Raw genomic sequence first — 27,421 nt, 5'->3', positions numbered from 1 at the left:
GTGACGTAGCCAACGGCTGGGCTGAACGGTGAAAATGGCGCAAGCAAAGAGCGATAAAGAATTGAGGCGGCAGTTGAAATCCTTGGGCTATTCGGCAGGGCCGATCACTGACAGCACCAGATCGCTTTACCTGAAAAAATTAGCCCAGCTTCAGTCGGAAAATCGTCGGAAAGAACGGAGCGGGCGGACATCGCGGAGTATCAGGCAGAAGGAGGTTGGCGTCTCGCAGCCAGTGCGCCAGCGGCCTAGTGCGGCCTCCGCTGGTACCAGGGCCTCTTCCAGCCGCTCCTGGGGCTGGCAGTTACAGGATGATCAGCACGACGGGGTATCAACCGAGGACCCCGCCGCTGATAATGCCGGCTCTTCGGCCGATGACTTCGCTGATACTCACTATACGAGGACATCCAAATCTGTGAGTGCCGGGCGAACGGGAGGTAATGCGTTCCGGGGAACATCCTTGTACTCAGATGCATCTGGCAGCTTGCATTCAAATCCATACACAGGAACATTTGATAGTTTGAGTTCGGAACCGTGCGCAGAGACATCTGACAACCAGTATTCAGATCCACATACGAGAATATTTGACAGTTTAGGCTCATTTACCAGGGATAGCCTGCTTTCGGGCCGATACAAGACGAAAACAGACAGCACGTATTCGGATCGATACATGGGGAAAACTGACAGCCCGTTTTCGGATCGATACAAAACGAAAACAGACAGCACGTATTCGGATCGATACACGGGGACAACTGACAGCCCGTTTTCGGATCGATACAGGGGGACAACTGAAAGCACGTTTTCGGATCGATACACGGGGACAACTGACGGCCTGTTTTCGGATCGATACACGGGGACAGCTGAAAACACGTTTTCGGATCGATACAAAACGAAAACAGGCAGCCCGTATTCTGATCGATACAAGGGGAAAACAGACAGCCCGTATTCGGATCGATACACTGGGAAAACTGACAGCACAATTTCAGATCGATTCACGGGGACAACTCACAGCCCGTTTTCGGTTCGATTCACTGGGAAAACAGCCAGCTTGCTTTCGGATCGATACACGGAGAAAACCGATAGCCCGTTTTCGGATCGATACACGGGGAAAACCGATAGTCTGCTTTCGGATCGATACACGGGGAAAACTGACAGCCTCTATTCACATCGAAGTACGGGAAAAACTGACAGCATATATTCGGGCTCATATACCGAAAAATATCAAGGTATAAGTTCAGATCCATATACAAGGAAACCTGAAGGTTCGGATCGATATAGGGGCAAACTTAGCGACTTGCATTCGGGTGCAAGAAATTCGGAAGAGTTTTATCCCGATACCCATTATAGAGGACGAGCAGACAGTTGGTCGGCGGACGAGGATGAAAGCTACATGCACCAATCTTATACTAGATCTGCTAAGAACGAGAAACAAAAGCATAAAAACCGTCTGGTTGAATGGGAGTTGTACCTATCGCGGTTTCTCTACATATCCACAATTGTGTTATGCCTTGTGCTTTTGGCATTAGTATGTGTCAAAGCCTTGGGGTTGCTTGAAGGATCGCAAGAGGACATAGATGAAAATAGTAAGTATTTGTGTTAGATTTGAAGTTAATCAGGCATTTTGAAAACTTTAATGTGACCTCAGCATTACCTCCCTGCACTGTCCCTATTCTTTGAATGTCTAGTGATCTCCATCTTGAATATATTAAACAACTGAACCTCTGCTCTTGGATAGAGGATATTGAGAGTGACCTTTAACTCTGGACACTACAGCCTGGGAAACGTGTTAGCAACTAACTATAAAGCCCTAAAAGAGTGTTATATACTTCTATTAAATCATCTTACTCTTCTAAGCTGGAGAGTGTAGGCACAGTCTGCTTAACCTTTTTTCAGGAATCAGTCTGATGGTCTGTCACTGCATTGCTTCAAAGAGTCATGGAAACAGGCCATTTAATCCACCATGTCCACACCACCCATTGGCAGCTTTCCATGTTAATTCTTTTTTTCAGCACTTGACCCACAGCCTTCTATGCCTAGGTGATTCGGAAGCTCATCTAGGCATTTTTTAAAATGCTGTCAGTTAGTTTGTTTCCACTGTTCTGAGTTGGATGATCAGCCATGATCATACTGAATGGCAGTGCAGGCTCGAAGGGCCGAATGGCCTACTCCTGCACCTATTTTCTATGTTTACTGCTCTCTCTCAAGTAGTGATCACTCTTTCAGTGAGAAAAATCCATCTTGGGTCCTGTCTGAAACGCTTAGTCCTTGCCCTAAATCTGTCTTCTCCAGTTTTATTCACATCTGATAAGCAAATATAGTTTCCTGCAGCCTATCTTTTCTGTATCCCTCATAATTTTATACACCTCAATTATGATCCTTTTTAACCTATTCCTCATCATTCGCATATGGAGATCAGATGGGGTCTCATCCGGGCCCTTAATAATGGAATAAGACATCGTCAGTCTTGTACTTAAATCCTGTCACATTAAAACCAGCATGTTGTTGGCTTTCCTAAATGCTTGCTTTTCGTGCATGTTAAGTTGCAGTGATTTGTACATAGGAACACCCTTTAAACACCAACACAGTTTACTCTTTCACCATTTGAAAAAATATTATACCTTTTTTCTATTGAAGTTAATGACCTCATAATTTCCATGTTATATTTAATCTTCCACATCCTTTACATTCAATTAATATCATCTCCCAGAAAGGCTGCTCTGTATCCTCCTCATGGATCCATTTTGGTTTGTATCGTCAGCAAACATGGATATATTATACTTGATCCCTTCATCCAAATCATTGATATCAATTGTAAACACCTGATGCCCTAGTACCTGTTTCTGTGGCACCTGGAAAGTCAAAATCTTCCAAGCTAAAAGGTACCCACTTTTATTTCAACTCATCCTGTCACAGGTGTTTGCTTTGTTCATGCATCTTTTCCCTGCCTCTCCTGTTGAAGACTATATTGCATCTCTCTCTCTCTCTCTCTCTCTCTCTCTCTCTCTCTCCCAGATCTGATGAAGGATTGCAAACCTAAAATGTGAACTGTACTCCATCTGCAGATGCTTCATGACATGCTGAGCTTTTCCAGCATTTCTCTGTTTGTTTCAGATTTCAAGCATCTGCATTCTTAAAGTATCCCATTCATTCCTTCTGTTCTTTTGCATTCATTAACCAGTTCTCAGTCCAGACCAGCATATTTCTTTCAATACTATACAATTTTGTTTTATAGTCTTTTCTGTGGCAGGATATAGAGAGCTTTTGGAGATGGCTAATATGTCTTGTCAACTGATTTGTCCATATCTAATGTGTTAATTTAACTTCCGGAAGGGGTGCAACAAATTTGTTAATCACTCTTCAATGAAGTATGAGATCCTGGGCCTCTGTGTGAAACAGTATGTGAGACTGTTGCTACTTAAGCATCGCTCTAAGCACGGTGTAGTGTCTCACAGCCGCACATGTGCACACGACTGATGATGAGTTTGTAAATGGCATCAGTTGCATGTGTTTGTGTTCAAAAAGCAGTGATATTTGTCACTGATAGTTGGCAAGAAATAAGCAGTAAGACAATTCAGAACTGTTTTTGCTCACTGTGGTTTCAAACATTCAGGCTTGGAGATGCCAGAAATGGCCTGGAGTGAAACTGAAACCATTTCACTACTGTAGCAAGTTAGGAATGATGATGGTATTGGCAATTATCTTGAATATTATAATGAAAATGAAGATTTGAAGGATGCTTTGTAGAAAGGCAGTCCATTGTCTTGCACTTGGTATCTGCTGATTTTGTTCATTTACTGTCAAAAGAACATGGCAGATGAATTCTTCCATCGAAACTATTAGGAACTAATACAGTTTTATAGTATTGGTAGTGTTCTATTTCATTTAGATAAATAAATTGTTACTTAGTCAAATGGTAGTTTGTCTTTTGTATACCCTTTAACCATTTCCACGAAGCTTTAGCTAATTGGGGCAGCTGCATAATTGGGTCAAAATGGCCTGGTCCTGATGTGTCCATTTAACTGGAATCCACTGTATCTCTTTTTGAGTGGTTAATTATGTATATGCAATTAAAACAATTTATATTTCAATCAAATTATAAAAAAACAGCAAGTTTCAATGGCTAAATTATTTTTTGAAGGTTTAGATTAGCCTTGAAAAATAGGAGTGATCTTTTTCCATTAGGATTATGGACTGTTGCTTCATTTTGTGTTGATTACCACTAACAGACTTTAGCTTTTTAGTTCATGTACCAACCTTTTGTACCAGAGACTTTAAGTGACAAGTAAAAAGTGATATTTTGGCTGATATTAGGCAGATCAAGATGCAAAACTGGGAAAAGGTTTCCAATGGCCAGATGTAGAGAGAGTCTTTCATCTAGGGAAATTAAGAATGAGAGCACCCAATCTTCAACTTCGAGGTAGCTCCTTCAGGAAGAAAAAACAGTAATCATTGTTTTACATAAGATGTTTATTTTTGTTTAAAAAGGCCCTGGTCATTCCCACCTTGCAATCCTTCTTTGGAAATTAGTGTTTTTTTTGTTGGGTAATAACAGCATGCCTAGGGAAAGGCAAATAAATGGAGTTCAGATGGATATCAGCAAAGCAAGCTCAGGGACTGGGTGACATATTTCTGTTCCTCATATCCTTCTTTTGATGGTTACACGTCTCTGGTATAAAACCTCTTCAACTCTTGCTATTTCCATTGACTTTCATTATAACAATGGCATAAATTAGAGGTTGATTTTGTTTTTAATTTTGTTTGGCTCTTTTTGGATGATTATTAGTGAGTAAAATGGGGTAATTTTTGTTATTTAGAAAAGTTGTTTCAGTTTTCTGAGTAAGCTGCTGTCAGTCTGTTCTCACATCAAAGTTGCTGGTGAACGCAGCAGGCCAGGCAGCATCTCTAGGAAGAGGTACAGTCCACGTTTCAGGCCGAGACCTTCCTGACGAAGGGTCTCGGCCTGAAACGTGGACTGTACCTCTTCCTAGAGATGCTGCCTGGCCTGCTGTGTTCACCAGCAACTGTGTGTTGCTTGAATTTCCAGCATCTGCAGAATTCCTGTTGTCAGTCTGTTCTCTTTGCATTTGTGCCTTTCAATTGTTTTAAACTTCTGTTAGTGAAATTGGATATTACAGTTATAGTTTTTGATACTAAAATTAATAACTTTATTTCTTTGTTGCTAATGTGACTTAATTTTGAGTCTTTTGAAATTTGTACTGCCTGGTTGCTATTTAGAAATATTTCCTTTAAAGTAAATCATGAGTACTTACAATGATGTTGGTTTCCATTTCAGACTTTTTGGCTTATTTTTATAGATATCAGACTAAAGCCTAATGTGGATCTCCTGCCAGTTTTGACACATGTACTTGCTTGTTATGTGCTTGTTTAGGATTTTACAATCTTTGTTTTGTTTCATTTTTAGTTAAGATGTTGCCCATTGATTGCAGTGGTAAAACAGACAACGTGAGTAACTTTTCCTTTTCTTTTAAAAATGTTACAAATAACCTGACTTCAGTTTAATAGTTGGGTTTACTCTAGAATTGGTTGCATGTTACAGAACATTAAATTCAAAGTTGATTTTCCATCTGTTCCCAAGATCACAGCATTGTATAAGTGATGACTGTCCTTGTGGATTCTATACCGGAACTAATTTGGTATAGGATCCAAGAAAAAAATTTTCAGTGTAAATGCCAGGGAATCTCACCTAGCTATTGTTTCAATGAACTTGAAATGGAATCTAGCAGCATAAGCACAGATAGCACCTGTCGGCAGAACTCAGCCCGCAGATTTTAGACTTTTATGCATGAGTACCAAACTTGTGGCTTTCTAAACGTAAACTGTTGACAAAGCGAGGTAAATTCTGGACTGTTGTCTCTGCAGTGAATTCACAGCAACATTTCATGTTCTCAAAGTAAGATGATAAAATTGTTCTCAAACATTGTGTTTAAATCTATGTGTAACTATTTTCCAGACCTAACTATTCACCAAGTAATTTATAAAAATAGTTCAAGTTAATAAATATAGATGGGTTCTAAAATTCTAGTAGGCTCAGTGAGGCTCTGTCTTCTAGAAGATGAGTTCAGATTACAACTGTTGATTAGAGTTTGAACTCTTCATTTGGTCAACATTTGCATGTTCTTATGGTCTGGAATTATCAGATTTATTCAGATTACTTTATTGTCTTCTAGACCTGGGTGCAATGAAATTATTTGCTTGTGTGAAGCTCACAGACTAAACATGGTAATACTAATGCAACAATAAATCAAACACAAAACAACAATGGTGTGAAAAATGGTGTAATCTGAACATGAGATTCTGCAGATGCCGGAAATCCACAGCAACACACAAAAAATACAGGAGGAACTCAGCAGGTCAGGCAGCATCTGTGGAAATAAACAGCTGATCCTTTGGACCAAGATCCTTCATCAGTACCCTTCAGCCAGTCCTTGAAACTTTGACTGTTTATTCATTTCCATAGATGCTGCCTGAACTGCTGAGTGTAATCTGGAAAAAGCTTCTAAAGTGACAATAACAGAATAACTACGGCAGAATTTAGAGTCCAGATCCTTGAGCCTGGTTGTCCAAGTTTCAATATCTTTTAGAAGGTAGAAAAGAGAAAAGATAATGGCAAGGTGGGGGGGGAGGGGCGCACAGGCATGCTTGACAATTCTTCTAGTTTTCTGATGCAGTACATTGTGAAGATGAACTAGGATGTTAGAAAGTGACAAGCCTGTGATGAATTGGACAGTGTTTATCCCTCTCTGCATGTTACACCTGTCCAGAATAGAGCTGTTACTGTACCAGATTGAGATACAATTCATCAGGATACTTTCAATTACGCACCTCTAGAAATTCAAGAGAATCCCATCTTTCTTTGTCTCTCCTTTTGGATGAAGTTCTCTCCCACACTATTACTGTGCCTACTAGTTTTCTAATTCCCTTGTACAGTTTGTCAAGCGTTCGTGCATCATAACGATAAATGCAGGCTTTGTTTTATGCACTAAAATATTTCTGATACACTTAAGGCAGGGTTCCCAGCCTTTTATTGCCATGGAACAATGCCATTAAGCAAGGGGTACGTGGACTGCAGCAAGGGGAAACTAGATAAACACAAATAAAGGAATAGAAGGTTATGCTGATTGAGTTGTAGGAAGAGTTGGTCATGAAGGATAAACACCCAACACTGACCTTTGGTGCTGTAAATGATTGATATCTATAAATAATTCATGACCAAACTCATTCTTGTTCAAATTCCATTCCAAGTTTAAAAGATTGCACATTGGTGGTGGTATAACCTTACCTTAATATTTGAAGTTTTCAGATAATAATGTTGAAGGATTATTTTGATTGGTTGATGAAAGACAATGATTGGATCATAGAACTAAGATTAGCACTAAAATGTACAGTAGGGGATTGGATTTTTGAACTAAATATTATTTGCTTTTATCACAAATGACATAAGCTATTAATTGTGAAATTCTATTGTTGGATTAGATAGAAAGTGCTTATTAAATGTGCTAATTTCAATATTATATAGTTGGACATTTTTGCCATTGCGGAACTTTTGAACTTAACCATCTTATCTGGATTAAGTTTATATAAACCAGTTTTTTGTTTGTCAGTAAATGGGACTTGGCGCCTATTCTTTTAAATCGACATCAGGCAGATGGTCATAATTAGCATTATTAGACCAAAGTTCAAAGTAAATTTATTATCGAAGTACATATATGTCACCATATACATCCCTAAGATTCACTTTCTTACAGCCATTCTCAATAAATCCATATTAGAAAATTAACATAATAGAATCATTGAAAGACCACACCAGCTTGGGCATTCAAGCTGTGTGCAAATACGAAAAGAAGGAAATAATAACAAATCAGCAATAAATATTGAGAACATTAGATGAAGATTCCTTGAAAGTGAGTCAGTTGGTTATAGGAACATTTCAATGTTAAGTTATCCCCTGTGGTTCAGGAGCCTGATGGTAGAGGAGTAATAACTGTTCCTGAACCTGATGGTATGAGTTCTAAGGCTCCTGTACCACCTTCCTGATGGCAATAGCAAAAAGAAAGCATTCCTAGGATGGTGGGGGTCCTTGATAGTGGATGCTACTTTCCTGCAACAACACTCGTGTAGATGTGCTCAATGGTAGGGAGGGATTTACCCAAGATAAACTCCGTTGTATCCATTACTTTTGTAGGATTTTGCATTCAAGAGCATTGGTGTTTGCATACCAGGCTGTGATGTAGCCAGTTAGTATAGTCTCCACTACACATCTACGGACATTTGTCAAAGTTCTAGATTTAAAGCCGAGTCATTGCAAGCTCCTTAGGAAGTAGAGGTATTGCTGTGCTTTCTTCGTAATTGTACTTGTGTGCTGGGCCCAGGTCCTCTGAAATAATAACACCGAGGAATTTAAAGTTGCTGACCCTTTCCACCTCTGATTTCTGTCCCCCTCCCCTCCTCCATGGGGACTGACTCATGGATCTTTGGTTTCCTCCTCCTGAAGTCAACAATCTTGCTGATGTAGAGTGAGAGGTTGTTGTTGTGGCACCACTCAGCCAGATTTTCAGTCTCCCACCTATATGCTGATTCGTCACCATCTTTTATTCGGCCCACAACAGTGGTGTCATCAGCAAACTTGAATATGGCATTGGATCTGTGCTTAGCCACACAGTCATAAGTATAAAGCGAGTAGAGCCGGGGCTAATCATGCAGCCTTGTGATATGTCTGTGATAATGGAGATCGTGGAGGAGATGTTGTTGCTGATCCAAACTGACTGGGGTCTGCAAGTGAGAAAATTGAGGATTCAATTGCACAAGGAGGTATTGAGGCCAAGGTCTTGAAGCTTGTTGATCAGAAGAAGCATCCTGATGTATGCATCTTTGTTGAGTTGTTCCAGGGTTCAGTGAAGAGCTAATAAGATGTAATCTGCTGTGGACTTCTTGCTCTAGTAGGCAAACTGGAGTTACTTCTCAGGCAGGGTTTGATATATTCCATCACCAATCTCACAAAATGTTTAATCACTATGGATGTAAGTGCTCTGGACAATAGGCACTGAGGAAGCTTAGCATGTTCTTCTTAGGCACTGGTATAATTAATGCCTGGTTGAAGTGGTGGGGCGGGGGGGGAATACCTCAGACTGATGAAGCAGGAAGTTAAAGATCTTACTGAACACTCCAGCCTGTTGATCAACACAGGTACCCCATCTGGCCGGAAGCTTTTCATGGCTTCACCCTGCTGGAGGCTGCTCGCACATCAGCTTCAGACAGAAATCACAGGATCATCGGGGATGTGGGTGTTCGTGATGGTTGTTCCAAGTTTTGACAGTCAAATGAGCATAGAAGGCATTGAGCTCATCTGGATGTGAAGTCCTGTTGTCGCCTATGTCACTTGATATAAATTTATGAGGTGATAGTATTCAAGCCCTGCCACAACTGTCTAACATCCTTTGTTGATTCAAGTTTAGTCCAGAATTGCCACTTTACCCGTAAGATAGCTTTCCAGTGATCATACCTGGACCAAGTCTGCGATCCAAGAAGATGGTGACCGTTGTAATTTATCTTTTTTAATAATGAAGCAATTAGCTGAAACAGAGAAGACTTGCAAAATTTTGCTGTCTTGTATCATTGTCACACTAATCTAATCAAGCAGTAATAGATTGGTTAAAATTCTTACTGTTCTAATAGTATTAGATAGTTGGAATATTTCATGGCAATCACATATCATCTTCAACCTAGATCTAAGGTAGGTGATATCCTACACAGCTGTTTTGGACCTATATTGATGTATTGTTTAACAGTGATTTGTGTGTCTTGTTTATTCATGGTTTAATAATCTTGAATCTCCAGACCAATGCCTGGCTATGACATTAGTAGCTCACTAGAGGTCACTATTCACTATTAGGTATACAGTGGATTACAGTTAATTTGGCCATCAGATAATTGGAGTAGCAATTTATTTGGAACAATTCTTAAAGCACAAAAACTAATCAAGAAAATAGCCAGCATTCCCTTTGTTTATTGGGACACTGCTGCTTCATTGAGACAGAAGGTTGTTGCTGAACAGTCACGTGCAATTAAGTGGCCTTTAGATACTACATGCTTAGAGCAAACAATTTTTAAATAGCATCAGTTCTGATTGTTTGTGTTCAAAAAGCAGTGAATTTTGTCACTGATGCTTGGTGAGATATAACCAGCAAGTTAATTTGCAACTGTTGTACTCACTGTGGTTTCAGGCATTCAGCCTTGGAGATGTCAGAAAGGGCCAGGAGTGAAAATGAAACTATTTCAATACTTCAAGTTAGGAAGTACAGAGACTTTGAAGGTATTGACAATCATTTTGAATGTTACAATGAAATGAAGATTTGGAAGATGCAGTTGTCAATAGCATTATATGAAGGCAGTCCATTACCTGCACTAGGTCTCTGCACTGATTTTTGTTCATTTACAATCAATCAACAGAACACAGCAGCATATGATGGATGAATTCCTCCATTGATAACCATTAAGAACTATTACAGTTTTATAGTACTATAGTGGTATAGGTACTGGTCTAATTTATTCTGTATTTCACTTAAATGCATAATTTGTTACCCAGTTAAACAGTAGTTTTTTTGTTAAGCCTTTTTAACTATTTCCATGAAGGGGCAGCCACTTAATTGGGCCAAAACGTACTAGCCTTGATGTGTCTCAATTAACCAGAATCTACTGTATTTGGAGTCCATAATAAAATTAAATCATTGAATGTTGTTGAATATTCTGGTACTTGTTGAAGGGTTTCGGCCTGAAACATCGATTGTATTCTTTTCCATAGATGCTAACCTAGCCTCCTCAGTTCCTCCTGCATTTTGAGTGTGTTGTGTTTGAATATTTCTTTAATTCTTCTTGAGTAAAGAAAACTTCATTGCTTCTTGAGTAAAGAAAGCTTCATGATATATTGGATCTATTTATACTTTGGTGCTAAAAATGCACTTAAATTAACTGCATGAATTTTAACATGGAACTAAACATGAGGAAGACTTTTTTCAGTTTATTTATTGAGTTTTATTTTATTCTAGTTTTGCAAAGCTGAAGAGCACAAAATGATAATGATTATATTGACTGAAGTATATGAGTTTTTGGCAAAAATGGCAGGTACGTTAAGGATCATTTCAAAATTATGCAATCTTTTGTAATTGTGTTATTTTTTTATTATTGTCACATGTACTGAAGTATAGTTTTAAAAAAAACTTTTTTTGCATCCCAAGATATAGATCATTTCATTACATCAGTGCATTGAAGTAGGGCAGGGGAAAGCAATAACAGAATGGAAAATAAAGTGTTACAGTTACAGGAAAAAGTGTAGTGTAGGGAGACAAAATACAAGGCATGACAAAGTTGATTGAGCGGTCGAGAGTCCATCTTATCTTACAAGGAGACTGTTCAATTGCCTTTAAACAGTGGGAGAGAAGATGTCTTTGAGCCTGTGATGTGTGCTTTCAGACTTTTGTATCTTCTGCCTGATGAGAGAGGTGAAAAGAAAGAATGTCCCTTCCTCCACCATCAACTCTGCTCTCAAACGAAGAGGCTTCCCTTCCTCCACCATCAACTCTGCTCTCAAATGCATCTCTCCCATTTCACACACATCTGCTCTCATTCTATCCTCCCGCCACCCAACTAGGAATAGGGTTCCCCTGGTCCTCACCTACCACCCCACCAGCCTCCGGGTCCAACATATAATTCTCCGTGACTTCTGCCACCTTCAACGTGATTTCACCACTAAGCACATCTTTCCTCCCCCCCCCCCCCCCCGCTGCTTTCCACAGGGATCGCTCCCTACGCGACTCTCTTGTCCATTCGTCCCCTCCCCATTCCTCCCCACCAATCTCCCTCCCGGCACTTATCCTTGTAAGCGGAACAAGTGTTACACATGCCCTTACACTTCCTCCCTCACTACCATTCAGGGCCCTAGACAGTCCTTCTAGGTGAGGCGACACTTCACCTGTGAGTCAGCTGGGGTGATATACTGCGTCCGGTGCTCCCGATGGGGCCTTCTATATATTGACAAGACCCGGCGCAGACTGGGAGACCGTTTCACTGAACACCTACACTCTGTCTGCCAGAGAAAGCAGGATCTCCTAGTGGCCACACATTTTAATTCCACGTCCCAGTCCCATTCCCATTCTGATATGTCTATCCACGGCCTCCTCTACTGTAAAGATGAAGCCACACTCAGGTTGGAGGAACAACGCCTTATATTCCATCTGGGTAGCCTTCAACCTGATGGTATGAACATTGACTTCTCTAACTTCCGTTAATGCCCCTCCTCCCCCTCGTACCCCATCCGTTGTTTACTTATTATTATATACTTTTTTTCTCTCTCTCCTTTTTCTCCCTTTGTCCCTCTCACTATACTCCTTGCCCGTCCTCTGGGCTTCACCCCCCCCCCACCCTTTCTTTCTCCCTAGGCCTCCCGTCCCATGATCCTCTCGTATCCCTTTTGCCAATCAACTTTCCAGCTCTTGGCTCCATCTCTCCCCCTCCTGTCTTCTCCTATCATTTTGGATCTCCCCCTCCCCCTCCCACTTTTAAATCTTACTCACTCTTCCTTCAGTTAGTCCTGACGAAGGGTCTCGGCCCGAAACGTGCACTGTACCTCTTCCTAGAGATGCTGCCCGGCCTGCTGTGTTCACCAGCAACTTTTATGTGTGATGTCTGGGTAGGTGGGATCTTTAATTATATTGGCTGCCTTTCCAAGACAGTGAGAATTGTACACAGAGTCCATGGAGGGGAGGCTTATTTTCATGTTGTGCAGAGCTGTATCTGTAACCCTCTGCAGCTGCTACTCTCAGCTAGAACAGTTGCCACACAAGCCGTGTTGCATCTGGATAAGATGTTTTCTGTAGTGCACCTATAAAAATTTGTAAGGGTCAAAGTGGACAGCCAAAATTCTTTAGTCTCCTGAGGAAGTAGAGGCAATGCATTATATTTTACAAAAGGTTGGAAATTGTGGTATGATCTAAATTGTGGCTGAAAGTCATATGTAGTTTAAGTTTGTGGATTGTAAGCGTGCAATGTTTCATAACAATTAAACTCGAAATTTAGGACTTCGACAAAAATTTTGCAATGTATATACGGTTTCCCCTACTTTCAGTTCCCAGCTACTAACCAGGACCCTGGTCAAATGTGTATGCAAAAATGTTTGTTCCTGCCAGGCACCAGTAGCTCTTGTGTTGCATAGCACAAGTCATCATGTGGGTATTTTAATCCTCCACCTTACAACTTCCTGTAGTTTCAATGCATCAGTGATTAATTTCCTGTCCATAAAGTTTGTGCTTTTTGTCTTTTTGTGTTCATTTTAAAAAATATTGAAGATGGGGAAACTAATTGGATGTAGGAGAAGGATGTATGTTGAACTTATCAGATAGCATTCTTTAGAGCTTCAACAAACTACTAGAACTTCTGGACTGATGTCTCCCTATGATTTTGACCATAAAGCATTTCTGTTTCAAATGCTGCATATAGGTTTTAATTAGCTTGAATTGATGATAATTTGATCTTATTAAGATGCTCTAATTTAATAAATGCTGAGAGTAGAGCCAACTAGTTGCTGAAATTAATGAAAAGACAGCATGAATTTTAGTAATAGCCTGTATCAGGCCGAATGGGTCACAACAATTTTAGTCCAGTGCTGTCTTGATTTATATCCTATCTATTATGTATTACTGACCTGAAAAATAATCTTGTCTTCACCTAATTGTAAATTAATTGAGGTTCATCTCAGTATGTGCTTATAAATTATAATCAGAGGTTCATTTATTCTCTCGATTAAAATCTAACAAATATCCTATCTAAAGGTGAACCCAATCCAGCTTTTTCAGTCTCTCTTACATAACTGAAGTTATTAACTCTAGGTCTGATGTTTATTAAAATCTCTACACCCATTTCTTGGCCTGGCTAGCTTTGCAAAATTATGATGCCCAAAAGTCCACATGAAGTCAGTCAGTAACAATTTGGTATTGTATTAAAGCAGTTTGGTATTGTATTAAAGCTAAGGATTTCTCAGTTCAATCTTCAATTTTAGTTTTAGAAGGGATAATTATATTTAAGCAGAAATGTATTTTTTTTTCCAAATATACAGGTGAATTTGAATGTGGCTCTGAATCACAACTGAAAAGTAAATGTGTGCCAGTGTCTGATGTAAAGGCACATTTAACAGTAAGTAATATGTTTTAACATGGAAGTTTTTTTTTCAAATGAGCAAAATCAGTTGAAATTTATTTACAGCCTGTAAATAAAGTTCATGGTGTAGAACTATCATTAATAAATACATGGGTGAAATCTCAATTTGCAATGTTACCATTATAAATATTGCTGCTTAAATATTAATAGCATTACTTAATGGAGACAGAATCACACTGAAATATTTCAGGTTAATGAGTTTTCAAGTATTCCACCATGACCTCAATGGATCTCCTGTGTTGTGACTCCTCCACTATAGTAATTCTATTATTATTATGGTTCTTTGACTTTATAAATGAGTTTTGTGTAAGAATTTTTTTTGTCACTTATTTGCATTATGGTAAGCAGTTATATGAGTATTTAGTAATTGTTTTATAGAAACTTAATAAAATTATCATACGTAATCAACATCAGCTATGTAATCAAAATTATCATAGTTACTCTTCTATATAGTTACCTTAATTCACAAGAAAATATTTTGCTTTTCCCATGAGTCATATTATTGGGCCTTAGTTGTAAAACACTCAAAATGTAGTCCCTGACTGCTGGAGAGGTGAAGATGGTTTCGAGTATTAGAGGGAATAATGATTTTTTTAAAAAAAGTAAACAAAACCTTGCAACACACACAAAATGCTGAGGGAATTCAGCAGGCCAGGTAGCATTTATGGAAAAGAGTACAGCCGACGTTTCAGACCAAGACCCTTCAGCAGGACTGGAGAAAATAAGACGAGTAGATTTTTAAAAGGTGGGGGGAGGGGAGGGAGAAACACAAGGTGATAGGTGAAACTGGAGAATGGCGGGGGTAAAGTAAAGAGCTGGGAAGTTGATTGGTGAAAAAGATACAGGGCTGGAGAAAGGGGAAACTTAATAGGAGAGGACAGAAGGCCGTGGAAGAAAGAAAAGGAGGGAGGTGATGGGAGGCAAGTAGATAAGGTGAGAGAGGGAAAAGGGGATGGGTAATGATGAAGGGTGGGGAGGGGGGTGTGGGCACATGCCATCAGGTTGGAGGCTACCCTGACAGAATACAAGGTCTTGTTCCTCTAACCTGAGTGTGGCCTCATCATGACAGTAGAGAAGGCCATGGATAGATATATTGGAATGGGAAGTGGAATTAAAATGGGTGGCCAGTAGGAAATCTGGCTTCTTCTGGTGGACGGAATGTAGGTGCTTAACAAAGCAGTCTCCCAATCTACATCGGGTCTCACTGATCATACAGGAGACCTCACTGGGAGCACCAAACACAGTACAGGTATATGACCCCAACAGACTCAGGTGAAGTGTCACCTCACCTGGAAGGACTGTTTGGCACCTAAATGGTAATGAGGGAGGAGGTATAGGGGCATTCAGGTAATGTAATTGGATTAGTACTGTTGGAACCATATGTAGGCAAAAGTAAAAGAATCTGAAATGTCCTGAAAGTGTGAGCACATCGTATGAAAATAAGATTTTTAATTAAAGTATTACAGAAAAAGCTTGAACGTTTTAAAATCTAGAGTTCAGTTTTCTTTTACTGTTTACTCATTTTATTTCTTTCTAGATTTCAGATGTTCCCCATGTAAATAAATTTGACGAAGCACTTCAGTGGATCTTGCAGACTACACGGGACCTTGGAATTAGGTGAGTTTAATTCTCTTTTTTCCCTCCCAAGTTATGGCAACTAATAATATCTGAATTAAAAGAGAGTCCAGTCTCTTACTATACGTTTATGTAATGATTTTGAATAAATTTTAAACACTTTAACTGTGAATGCCTTAAAAAGGAATGAATCGGAAGGGATACAAAATATATTTGAAATAATATTTACCCCAGAATTAATAACTTATTATCTTAATGGAACAAGACAGCAGATAAGCAAAGTACAGTTGCAAGAAAAAGTTTCAACCCTTTGCAATTATCTGGTTTTCTGCATTAATTATTCATAAAATGTGGTCTTATCATCATCTGAGTCACAGAAATTGACAAACACAGTCTGCCTAAATTAATAACGCATGAACAGTTGTACTACTTCTCATCAATACTGAGTACACCATTTAAGCAATCACAGTTTAGATTCAGCAGACTTTCCAGGCGCAGATCCATGGTCTCGCGAGACTGACGGATGCCACCATTGAGTCTAGATTCAAAAAAGTATGTGAACCGCTGGTGGTAAAACCTTCTACGAAAGCTATTTGGAGTTGGGTGTTCCAGCCAATGAGATGAGATAGGAGGTGTGGGTTATAGAGGTGCCCTGCCCTATATTTAAAAAAAAAAGACGCAGTCAGGTTACTGACGTAGCCTGCTCTTCTCAAGAAAGATCTGTTTATGTGCACCATGCCTCAATAAAAAATCACTTCCAGAGGATCTTAGAAAAATTGTGGAGATGCATGAAGCTGGCAAAGGCTACAAAAGCATTTCTAAAGACCTGAGTGTTCCATCAGTCCACAGTAAGAGAAATGATCTGCAGCTGGAGGAAATTCAGTACCATTGCTACTCTCCGTAGAAATGGGCATCCTCCAAAGATTACACCAAGAGCACAGTGTGCAATGCTGAAGGAGGTGGAAAAGAACCCAAAGGTAACGGCAAAAGACCTACAGGAATCTCTAGAACTTGCTAAAGTCTCTGTTCATGTGTCCACTATAAGAAAAACGCTGAACAAGAATGGTGTTCATGGAAGGACACCATGGAGGAAGCCACTCTTCTCCAAAAAAACGTTGCTGCATGTTTGCAAAAGACCACCTGGATGTTCCACAATGCTTTTGGGACAACATTCTACTGACAGATGAGATAAATGTTGAATTTTTTGGTAGAAATGCACGCCGTTATGTTTGGAGGAAAAGAGGCACAGCACACCAACACCTTAACCTTATCACAATTGTCAGGCATGGTGGAAGGAGCATTGTGGTTTGGGACTGCTTTGGGTCTGAATAGCTTGCAATTGTTGAAGGCACAATTAATTCAAAATTGTATCAACATTTTACAAGAGAATGTCAGCGTAGCGGTCCATCGTCTGAAGCTTAATAGAAGTTGGATGATGCAACAAGACAATGATCCAAAAGAGAATCAACAACAGAATGGGTTAAAGAAAATTTTTGTTTTGGAATGGCCAAGTCAGAGTCCAGACCTTAACCCAGTTGAGATGCTGGGGCTGTTCATGCAAGGTATCCCAGAAATATTGATGAACTGAAAGAGTTTTGTATGGAGGAATGATCTAAAATTTGGTGTAGGTTATTGCTGCTGAAAGGGGTTATACCAGTTACTAAATACAAGAGTTCACATACTTTTTCCAGCTTGGACTGTGAATAATTAAACAATGTGTTCAGTAAAGTCATGAAAAGCACAATTGTTTGTGTGTCATTAGTTTATGCAGATTGTGTTTGTCTATTATTGTAATTTAGATGAAGATCAGACTACATTTTATGAGTAATGCAGAAAATTGGGCAATTGCAAAGAGTTCGCCAACATTTTCTTGGAACTGTACAGTAGGATCTAGTTATTCTTGTACATTAATTGCAGGCAGATGTAAGTGTTATGGAAGACAATTGGTAACTTGGCCTTTATTGCAGGAGGTTTGGAGTTTAGAAACAGGGAAGTATTGTTACTCTCAAAGCACACCTGGAGTGCTATGCAGAATTTTGAGCCTCTTATTTAAGAAAAGATTTACTGTCTTTGGCAGCAGTCCAAAATGGATTCATTAGGCTTATTCGTAGGATTAGAGGGTTGTGCTATCATAAGCTGCTAAAGGAATCGGGATCCTTTCTGCGCATGATGGGATAAATGTCAAAATATTTTCGGTATAGGAAAAAGTGGAATATGAGGGGATCATAGTTAGAGGTCAGTCATTTAAAACAAAGATGTGTAGAATTTTTTTTTTCACGGGGTTATAGAGCCTAGGCCATTAGGGGTATCTAAAAAGAAAGCAAATAAATACTTGAAAGATCAGGAACTGAGGGCTATGGGTAACTGGCACAGCAAAAGCGATCATATTGAATGGTAGGGTAGTCTAAAGAGACTGAATATCCTGCTCCTGCTCCACTTTCTAATGTCCTATTTCATTCCTGATTTCCATAAAATAATTTTATTTAACATTATCATTTCATGAACAATTATTATCAGAGAAATGTTCCCATAACAGGGTGTGGTAAATAGAAAAGACAATTACTCTATTGCTATATTCTAGAACAGGTGTCCCCAACCTTTTTCGCACTGCGGACCGGTTTCATATTGACAATATTCTTGCGGACCGGCCGACCGGTGGGGGGGCGCGCGGGGTTGGGGGTAAGGTTGCCAACGAACAAGATTAGCAGTCAAATACGTTGGGTTTACTCTGAGAAAGACTACAATGACCATGAAGCCTTGCGCGGGCACCAGTGCACATGCGTGTACGTGCCGATTTTTTTTCTACAATCGGTTTTGGCAATTCTGTTTGGGGGGGGGTGTTAATCATGAGCGCCATATAGGTGATAAGTGGCTAATACACTCAATTTCGTTTCTAAAAGGGTTTATCTAACGAACTTAATATTAAACACAGCGCATATTTTCCTCGCATGAATATAGCGATAAGTCAATTATCAGGGGAGCTTGAAGTAAGTGTTGAACGAACTTCCTGTAGAAGTTGTAGAGGCAGGTTCGGTATTATCATTTAAAGAAAAATTGGATAGGTATATAGACAAGAAAGGAATGGAGGGTTGTGGGCTGAGTGCAGGTCGGTGGGACTAGGTGAGAGTAGCGTTCGGCACGGACTAGAAGGGCAGAGATTGCTGTTTCTGTGCTGTAATTGTTATATGGTGATATAAGTCAATAGCATCATAACATTTAAAGTAACGTTTGGATATTAAACACACAGCACATATTTTCCCCTTATAAACATATAAAATCATTGCAACACACCAGTATCGCTGAACCAGTGGGAGCCCTGGGCTTGTTTTCCTGCAACAAGACGGTCCCATCGAGGGGTGATGGGAGACAGTGATACTCGAAGGGGGTTCCTTATGTCCAGTCTATTTCGCGATTAGTTTTCTTTGCATTCATTGCAGAGATATGTTGGAAATGGAAGCAATGTTTTCAGTGCTTTTGTGGCTATCTCAGGATATTTAGCCTTGACTTTGATCCAGAATGCCGGCAGAGATGTTATATCAAACATGCTTTTCAGCCCGCTGTCATTTGCAAGCTCGAGGAGTTGATCTCCTTGCCGCGCTGACATGGATGACGCGTGCGTAACGACCTCGAGTGTGTTCAAGCTCAACAGTGGACGTGACAGGGAATGAGGAAAGGTGCCGCTGATTCATATCGCCAAATCATATCGTTTCCTCGCGGCCCGGTGGTTGGGGACCGCTGTTCTGGAACATTATTTTTCATTATTAGAAAGTAAGAACAACAAAATGGAATTAAAAGATTTTCATGTGGACATCTAAATGTGAATCTATTTTAGTAACTTATTTGTAGTGCACAACCAGAACAATACTTGGCTTTACCTCATCTATAAAGTTACAGCAAAGTTTATCATCTTTCCAAAAAATTGAGTGAGAAACATGATTGGTGTACATCTCTCAGATAAGCTGCAGTCCACCTACCTGTAAGATATTGATGGATCATTGAAAGGAACATTTCCTTATTTCGTTCAACTTTCAGGCTTTTTAAACCCAAGTATCAGTCAACGGAGTTGTGTTATGGCTTTAAGCTCAAGATTTGGCACACAGCAAGTAGTAAATTTGATGCTCGCTGAGATGACTTGATAATGTAAGGTCTTGTTACTAAACTTTCTTTTAGACAAAGAACAAATGACACATATGATAGTAATCCTTAAGTAAAATTATTTACTAATCAATAAAGTCAAGGCCTCGCATTTTTTTTCCTGTCATATTGAAAGCAAGTATCAAGGGTTTCAGCCATGTCCTTAAAGGAAGTTAATTTGTATATTTTTATATCTTAATGCAGATTAGTTGGTGAGGACTCTGAGGCACCAGTAACTTCAGTGGATCAGGTGACTTGTTTGGAATCTACTCGTCCACAAATGAGTTTGTATTGTCGGCTCCAATGTGCATTTTTTACCATTCTGAATAGAATGTTAATTTTTATTTTTGGTAAGTCTTTATTGTTTAGTTTTAATATTTTGGTTTATAAAGTGATCAATGCTACAGTAATTGAAGATGCAAACAGCATTTTTTAATATCCTGATTATAAAGGTAATTCCTGAATTAAAGTTGACAGTATTGATATTGATAGAATGCAAAACTGGGCTAAGAAGCAAATGGAGTTCAACCCAGATAAGTGTGAGGTGGTTCATTTTGGTGGGTCAAATACGATGGCAGAATATAGTATTAATGGTAAGACGCTTGGCAGTGTGGAGGATCAGTGGGATCTTGAGGTTCGAGTCCATAGGACACTCTAAGCTGCTGCGCGGGTTGACTGTGGTTAAGAAGGCATATGGTGTATTGGCCTTCATCAACCGTGGGATTGAATTCAAGAGCCAAGAGGACCCTGGTCTGACCCCGCTTGGAGTACTGTGCTCAATTCTGGTCACCTCACTACATGAAGGATGTGGAAACTATAAAAAGGGTGCAGAGGAGATTTACAAGGATGTTGCCTGGATTGGGCGCATACCTTATGAGAATAGGTTGAGAGAACTCAGCCTTTTCTCCTTGGAGTGATGGAGAAGGAGAGGTGACCTGATAGAGGTGTATAAGATGATGAGAGGCATTGATCGTGTGGATAGTCAGAGGCTTTTTCCCAAGGTTGAAGTGGCTAGCATGAGAGGGCACAGTTTTAAAGTGCTTGGAAGTAGTACAGAGGAGACGTCAGGGGTAAGTTTTTTTTACGCAGAGAATGGTGAGTGCGTGGAGTGGACAGCCAGCGATGGTGGTGGAGGTAGATACAATAGGGTCTTTTAAGAGACTCTTAAAGGTAGGTACATTGAGCTCTTAAAGATAGGGTACATGGAGCTTAGAAAAATAGAGGGCTGTGGGTAACCCTAGGTAATTTCTAAAGTAAGTACATGTTCGGCACAGCATTGTGCTGTAGGTTTTCTATGTTAGATAATTTCAGAAGATTTATTTATATTCAATTATACTTACTACTCTCTATATACAAAATATAAATACTTTGATATGGTCATTGCAGTATGTGAACCTCTGGGCTAATACCTTCTACAAAAGTTATTTGGAATCAGATGTTCCAGTCAATGAGATCAGATTGGAGGTGTGGGTTGTAGAGGTGCCCTGCCCTATAAAAAGACACATAAAGTCAGGCTACTGACAGCCTGCTTTTCTTGGGAAATATATGTTCATGTACATCATGCCTCAATCAAAGCAACTTTCAGAGGACCTTAGAAGAATTGTAGAGATGCATAAAGCTGGAAAAGGCTACAAAAGCATTTCTAAAGACCTGAGTGTTCATCAGTCCACAATAAGAGAAATTGTCCACGAATGGAGGAAAATTCAGTATGGTTGCTAATCTCCCTAGGAGTGGGCTTCATGCAAAGATCACACCAAGAGTACAATGTGCAATGATGGAGGTGTAAGAGAACCAAAGGTTAACTGCAGAAATCTCTAGAACTTGCTAAAGTCTCTGTTCATTGTCCACTATAAGAAAAACACAACAAGAATGGTGTTCATGGAAAGACACAACGGAGGAAACCATTGCTTTCCCAAAACAAGCATTGCTGCACGTCTCAAGTTTGCAAAAGTCCATCTGGATGTTCCACAATGCTTCTGAGACAATGTTCAGCGGACAGATGAGACAAACGTTGAACTTTTTAGCAGAGATGCACGCTGCTATGTTTGGAGGAATCAGGGAGCAACACCAAAATTTCATCCCAACTGTGAAGCCTGGTGGAAGGGGCATCATGGTTTGGGACTGCTTTGCTGTCTCAGGGCATAGACAGCTTGCAATCGTTGAGGAAGCAATGAATTCAAAATTGCTTCAAGATATTTTACAGAATGTCAGAGTGACGGTCATCACCTGGAGTTTAATAGAAATTGGATGACACAATGATCTGAAAGATGAGTAAATCAACAACAGAATGGGTTAGAGAAGAAAATTTGTGTTTTGGAATAACCAAGTCAGAGCCCAGACCTTAACCCAATTGAGATGCTGTAGCTATTCATGCAAGGAATCCCAGAAATATTGATGAACTGAAACAGTTCTGTATGGAGGAATGATCTAAAATTCCTCCTTGCCATTGTGCAAGTCTGATCAGCAGCTACAGGAAACATGGTGGAGGTTATTGCTCCTAAAGGAAGTTCTATAAAGTATTAAGTACAAGTGTTTACACTCATTTTCCAGCTGGACTATGAATGATTAAGCAATGTCTTCAGTAAAGACATGAAAGTACAATTGTTTGTGTGTTATTAGTTTAGGCAGATTGCATCTGGATGAAGATTAGAACGCAGTTTATGAGTAACTAATGCAGAAAATCAAGTAATCGCAAAGGGCTCACAAACTTTTTCTTGCAACTGTATATTACTTGTAGTCCACTGTTCACATTTTCTTCAGATGATATTCTTCAAAGGGAGTTAGCACTTTTCTGCTATTCCAAGCAAGAAGTAAGCCTTGGGCTTCTTTTCCTGAAGCCCTTTTGCAAGTGTGTTGGTGGGCTACTGAAGGCTTTATAATTAATATAGACATTTAAAATGTATTCAGTTTTAAATAATTAGTCAAAATAAAATGAAATTCGGTATTGGTTTATTATTGTCCCATGTACCGAGATACAATGAAGAGCTTGTCTTGCTTATTGTTTATACAGATCAAATAATTACACTGCATTAAGCTAGGAAAATGTAAAACAGTAACAATGCAGGGTATAGCGCAAAAGCTTCTGAAAAAGTGCAGTGCAAGTAAACGATAAAGTGCAAGATCATATTGTAGTAGATTACAAGGCCAAGAGTCCATCTCGTCGTATAAGAAGTCCATTCAAGTGTCCGATCATGGTGAGATAGAAACTCTCCTTGAGCCCTGAACTCTCCTTTTCAGGTTTTTGTATCCTCTGCCCAATGGGAGAAGAGGGAATGGCCAGGTTATTAAATACTAAAATGTTATAAAATAAAACGTCAAGCACTAACTTCACCATTTCCTATATGGTTGCAATGCCAATTGAATATGATCTTAAATAAGTGTTACCCATGCACATTTATAACAGCTTGCAAACAATGGCAGGACTATGACAAGTAAAGTGATGTGGGCCAGCAATAAAAGCCATTTACTTGGCATGTACTAAGGATCCAAGTTGTTTTCCATAGTAGCATTTACAGTACTCATACATCCATGATCTTCTGAGGCCTGAAGGTTCACAAGGCCTATTCTAGCCTCTGTTTCTTATGCTCCGGAAAGTCAACAATGAAAGCTAGAATCAAAGCCTCTAAGTTCATTCTTGTACTTTGTATAATGATTAACTTAACTTATTGCAAAAATATAATAAAAATATTTAACCTTATTATTTTTTGCTTTTTATATAGTATTAAGCCTTCTATGGATTACTCTCTTGCTTCTGAGGTACTACTCTAGAAAAATGGAAGAACAACAGCAAGCTATTTATGAAATGGTGAATAAAATAATAGGTACTGTTTAATATTCATATTTAATAATGTGCATTAGATATTGCTGAACTTTAATTTGCTAACAAAAATGAGTTATTGGTTCCATGTACAAACATTCTCATTTTCAAAATCTGGGTAACTGAATTCATCACAAACATTATTTACCCATTTTTATGCTGTTGCTCTCAAAAACAGTTTTGGAGCATTGCATGGAAATACTTTTGACAAGAAGAAGCAGTTTCAGGACCTGTTAATAAATTAAGTTTTACATAGATGTTTATTGCATCACAGGAGGAGGTCTTTTGGTTCCACTTTGATTCGTTTTGCCATTAATAATGAATTATGCTACCAACATCTCTTCAGGATGTGGAAAGAACCAGCTCACCTTCCAAAGATTTCTCCATTAAAGTGCAAGTCACGGGACCCTAATCCTTACAGGCAACTGTTATTGATTGGAGAGTCATTATTAACGGCAAGTGATGGCCATCGATGCTGTCAGCCTTCTTCGTGCTAAGTTGACGTCTCCTCTGAGAGCCTATATACCTTGGCTCCTTCTCTGACTGAGAAAACTTTAAAAACACTGATCCACCCAGCTGCCATGTATGAAAGGGAAAGGTGAAGTGTAATGTTCTTCAAAGCACAATAAGAATGTCCTAAAGTGAGGATGTCCCAGTTTTGAGCTTTTATAAGCCCCCCCTGATTTGGCATTGTTCTATGCAGTGATCTTATTTAACATACAGAATACAACTGAAGTCTAATTTTTAATCAATGGTGTTTTTTCAGCTTATAAAGCAAGGTACGGGGCTGTCTTGTATAAGAAGACACAAATTTCAGCCTATGATTGTCAGAATGTTAGAATCACTGAACTCAATTATTCACTTTTGTTAAAACAGCTGTCATTCGTGCTCACAATCAAGATTGGGAAAAGGGTTTGGAGCTTGTCCCTTATGTACCCATACCTCATGTCCGAGACACGTTAATTCAACCCAAGGATAGGTATGTTGACAGTGTTTTTAAAATAGTTATGCTGCATGATTGGGAATGTGTTTTTCTGAACCCCCACCACATACAACTACGCATTTTTTAGTTCCAGCTTGTTCTATTACCTCATAGAAACTTGCAAGCCATGTTTAACATAACTGTGTTTTTCTTTTATCTGTACATTTTACTGCTTCTAGCTGTAACATCAGCAATGCTTTTGTATTTCTGCATTAAAGACAATATATTACAAATGCAGGTGTTACAGCCCAAAATGTGTTTAATTTGGTAGAAGAATAATATACATTCAGTATACTCAATGTACATGTAGTACACTTGCTCATTCATGAAAATATCTATTCAGCCAATTGTGGCATCAGCTGAATGCATAAAAGCATGCAGACATAGTCAAGAGGTTCAGTTGTTCAGACCAAACATCAGAATGGGGAAGAAATGTGAACTAAGTGACTTTGACTATGGAATGATTGGTGCCAGGCGGGGTGTTTTAAGTATCTCAGAAACTTCTAATCTGGGATTTTCATGTACAACACTCTCTAGAGTTTACAGAGAATGGTGCCAAAAAACAAACAAAAACATATAGTGAGCGGCAATTTGGGGGCAAAAATGGCTTGTTATTGAGAGAGGTCAGAGGAGAATGGCTAGACTGGTTCAAATTGACAGGAAGGTGAGAGTAACTCAAATAACTATGCATTAGAATAGTGGTGTGCAGAAGAGCATCTCTGAATGCACAACACATTGAACTTTGAAGTGGACGGACTACAGTAGCAGAAGACTTCAAACATAGTGGCCACTTTATTAGATACAGAAGGTAATAATGATAATACTGTAAACCAACACTTGTGTTGGCATTATTCTATTTTGTTGGTCACTACTAAAAAGCAATAGAATATTAATTACTGTTTAGTGCATTGTGACCAAACCTCAATCTCATTTAAGAAGTTTTAACATCTTCTGTTGCCTTGAGTGTATTTCCTTCAATCATTTCAATACCAGGGCAGTGCCATGGCAAGTAAAGAGAAGGAAAATATTAGAAATAATTATTGAAATTGATATTAGTTTATTGTCATGTGTTATGAAGATACTATGAAATGCTCTTGTTTGCTTGTCATCTGGACAGGCACTTCCATACACAAGTACATCGAGGTAGTAAAATGGAAAACAATGCAGAACACAGTCTTACAGTTAAAGTACAGTGCAGGTAGATAAAGACCAAGGGCTATGATGAGATACAGTAGATTGAGAGATCAAGAGTTCCATCTTTTTAGCATATGGGAGGTCCATTCTCTTTGTCTGGTGACTAAGATTAGAGAATATCCTGACACTATTGTTTGCCTCAATATAATTTTTCTTTGAGACCATTTGAAACAAAATCATATTTTAATATGCATATTTAAAAATTACTCTTTATTTTTCTTTTTATATCAGGAAGAAGATGAAGAAGATCTGGCAGAAAGCTGTGCAGTTTCTTGAAGCAAATGAGTCCCGGATTCGTACAGAGAAATGCAGAATAACTGGACAGGATTTCACTGTTTGGAGATGGACACAGCCTTCATCTGTCTGTGACTCTATGTGATAAATAACTAGAAAATATGCAAAGCTGAAGATGACAGTTAATAATGCAGTATATGGAAATGTCTGCACTATATAATTCATAAATAAATGCTTGTGACTAGAGTTCTCATGCAGCAGCTGATCGTAAATGCTCAATTGGGTGTTGTGGGAAGAACTGCCCACAAGAAGTGTGAGAAAATCAGTGGATGTGCCAGGATTATAATGTAATGCCTTCTCACAGATATTTAAATATTATTATTAATGGTGTGATTATAGGTGGTTTTAGCAAGACCAGCGATTTTTTTTTTATATAACCTGCTTAATTAATATATTGCTGAGCTCCAGCAGAATTGCAGAGGCAATCGCATTGGGTGACAGGTGTTTATAACAATGTTGGACCCGGTTTTCCTAAATCATGCTTCATTTGCACCTACAACTAAATTCAAAATGATATCCTTATCTAGTAACCGAATGATCATGATATGTAGAAAAGATATAGAAGCACCAAAGCTGTCTCTTCTGACAGTCATGATACCAGTATGATTCTTGAAGGGCTGGAGGAAAAGCACTTTAAATCTGTTATTTTTAAAAAAAAGCAAACAACTAAACCTTGCCTTTCTATTTAAGGGTTTGTTAATTACCCTTCCTATATTTTTAAAACACTTCATAGCAGTTTCCATGTTGAATAATCTGTCATTTTGGTTCATAATTGACATAATATAACATGTCTAATTGTCAGAAACTTTGCCTTTTTTAAACCAGCCCTGTTGTTTCAACCCAAATCATCAGAATACCTTTCTCTGCACAGATGCTGCCTAATCTGCTAAATTCTTCCACCAGATTGTTTATTTGCCTTTTGTATATTGCTCAAGATAGTACACATTTGGAAGAAAGTTGTCCTATGGAACAAGTCGTTTGTAATAAGAGTAACACTTTCAGTACACTAAAGAAAACTTCTTCACTACAATTTTTAAGCTATACATGTTTAAAATTGCTGTAATGCTGTTTTTTTTTTATCCAGCTCTGAAATATATTGCAATCTATTAAATCTGTTCATATGGCTTACCCTTTGTAACAATCTGTTTTTGCAGCCTTGACTGAATTATGTAAAGTACCTATATAAATGAATTGGAATACAA

At 38.9% G+C, this 27,421-nt stretch overlaps 1 protein-coding gene across 3 annotated transcripts; it reads left to right on the top strand.

Moving 5' to 3' along the window:
- LOC140209943 (uncharacterized) lies at window positions 1–27,421 on the top strand. 3 transcript variants are annotated; one of them, XM_072278626.1, is made up of 9 exons: window positions 1–1,580; window positions 5,420–5,460; window positions 11,061–11,136; window positions 14,123–14,199; window positions 15,761–15,840; window positions 20,137–20,282; window positions 23,652–23,753; window positions 24,626–24,728; window positions 26,157–27,421. In XM_072278626.1, the coding sequence occupies exons 1-9, from the start codon at window positions 35–37 to the stop codon at window positions 26,302–26,304; spliced, it is 2,319 nt and encodes a 772-aa protein (XP_072134727.1). In that variant the 5' UTR covers window positions 1–34; the 3' UTR covers window positions 26,305–27,421. The 3 variants fall into 3 exon arrangements, with proteins under 3 accessions (XP_072134727.1, XP_072134728.1, XP_072134729.1); XM_072278627.1 differs by having other exon boundaries at window positions 23,652–23,737; window positions 26,157–26,246; XM_072278628.1 differs by lacking the exon at window positions 26,157–27,421 and having other exon boundaries at window positions 23,652–23,737; window positions 24,626–24,729.

Source organism: Mobula birostris, chromosome 14 (genome assembly GCF_030028105.1).
Source record: "Mobula birostris isolate sMobBir1 chromosome 14, sMobBir1.hap1, whole genome shotgun sequence".
NCBI classification, from domain to species: Eukaryota; Metazoa; Chordata; class Chondrichthyes; order Myliobatiformes; family Myliobatidae; genus Mobula; species Mobula birostris.
This window is presented reverse-complemented; position numbering and strand designations above follow the sequence as displayed.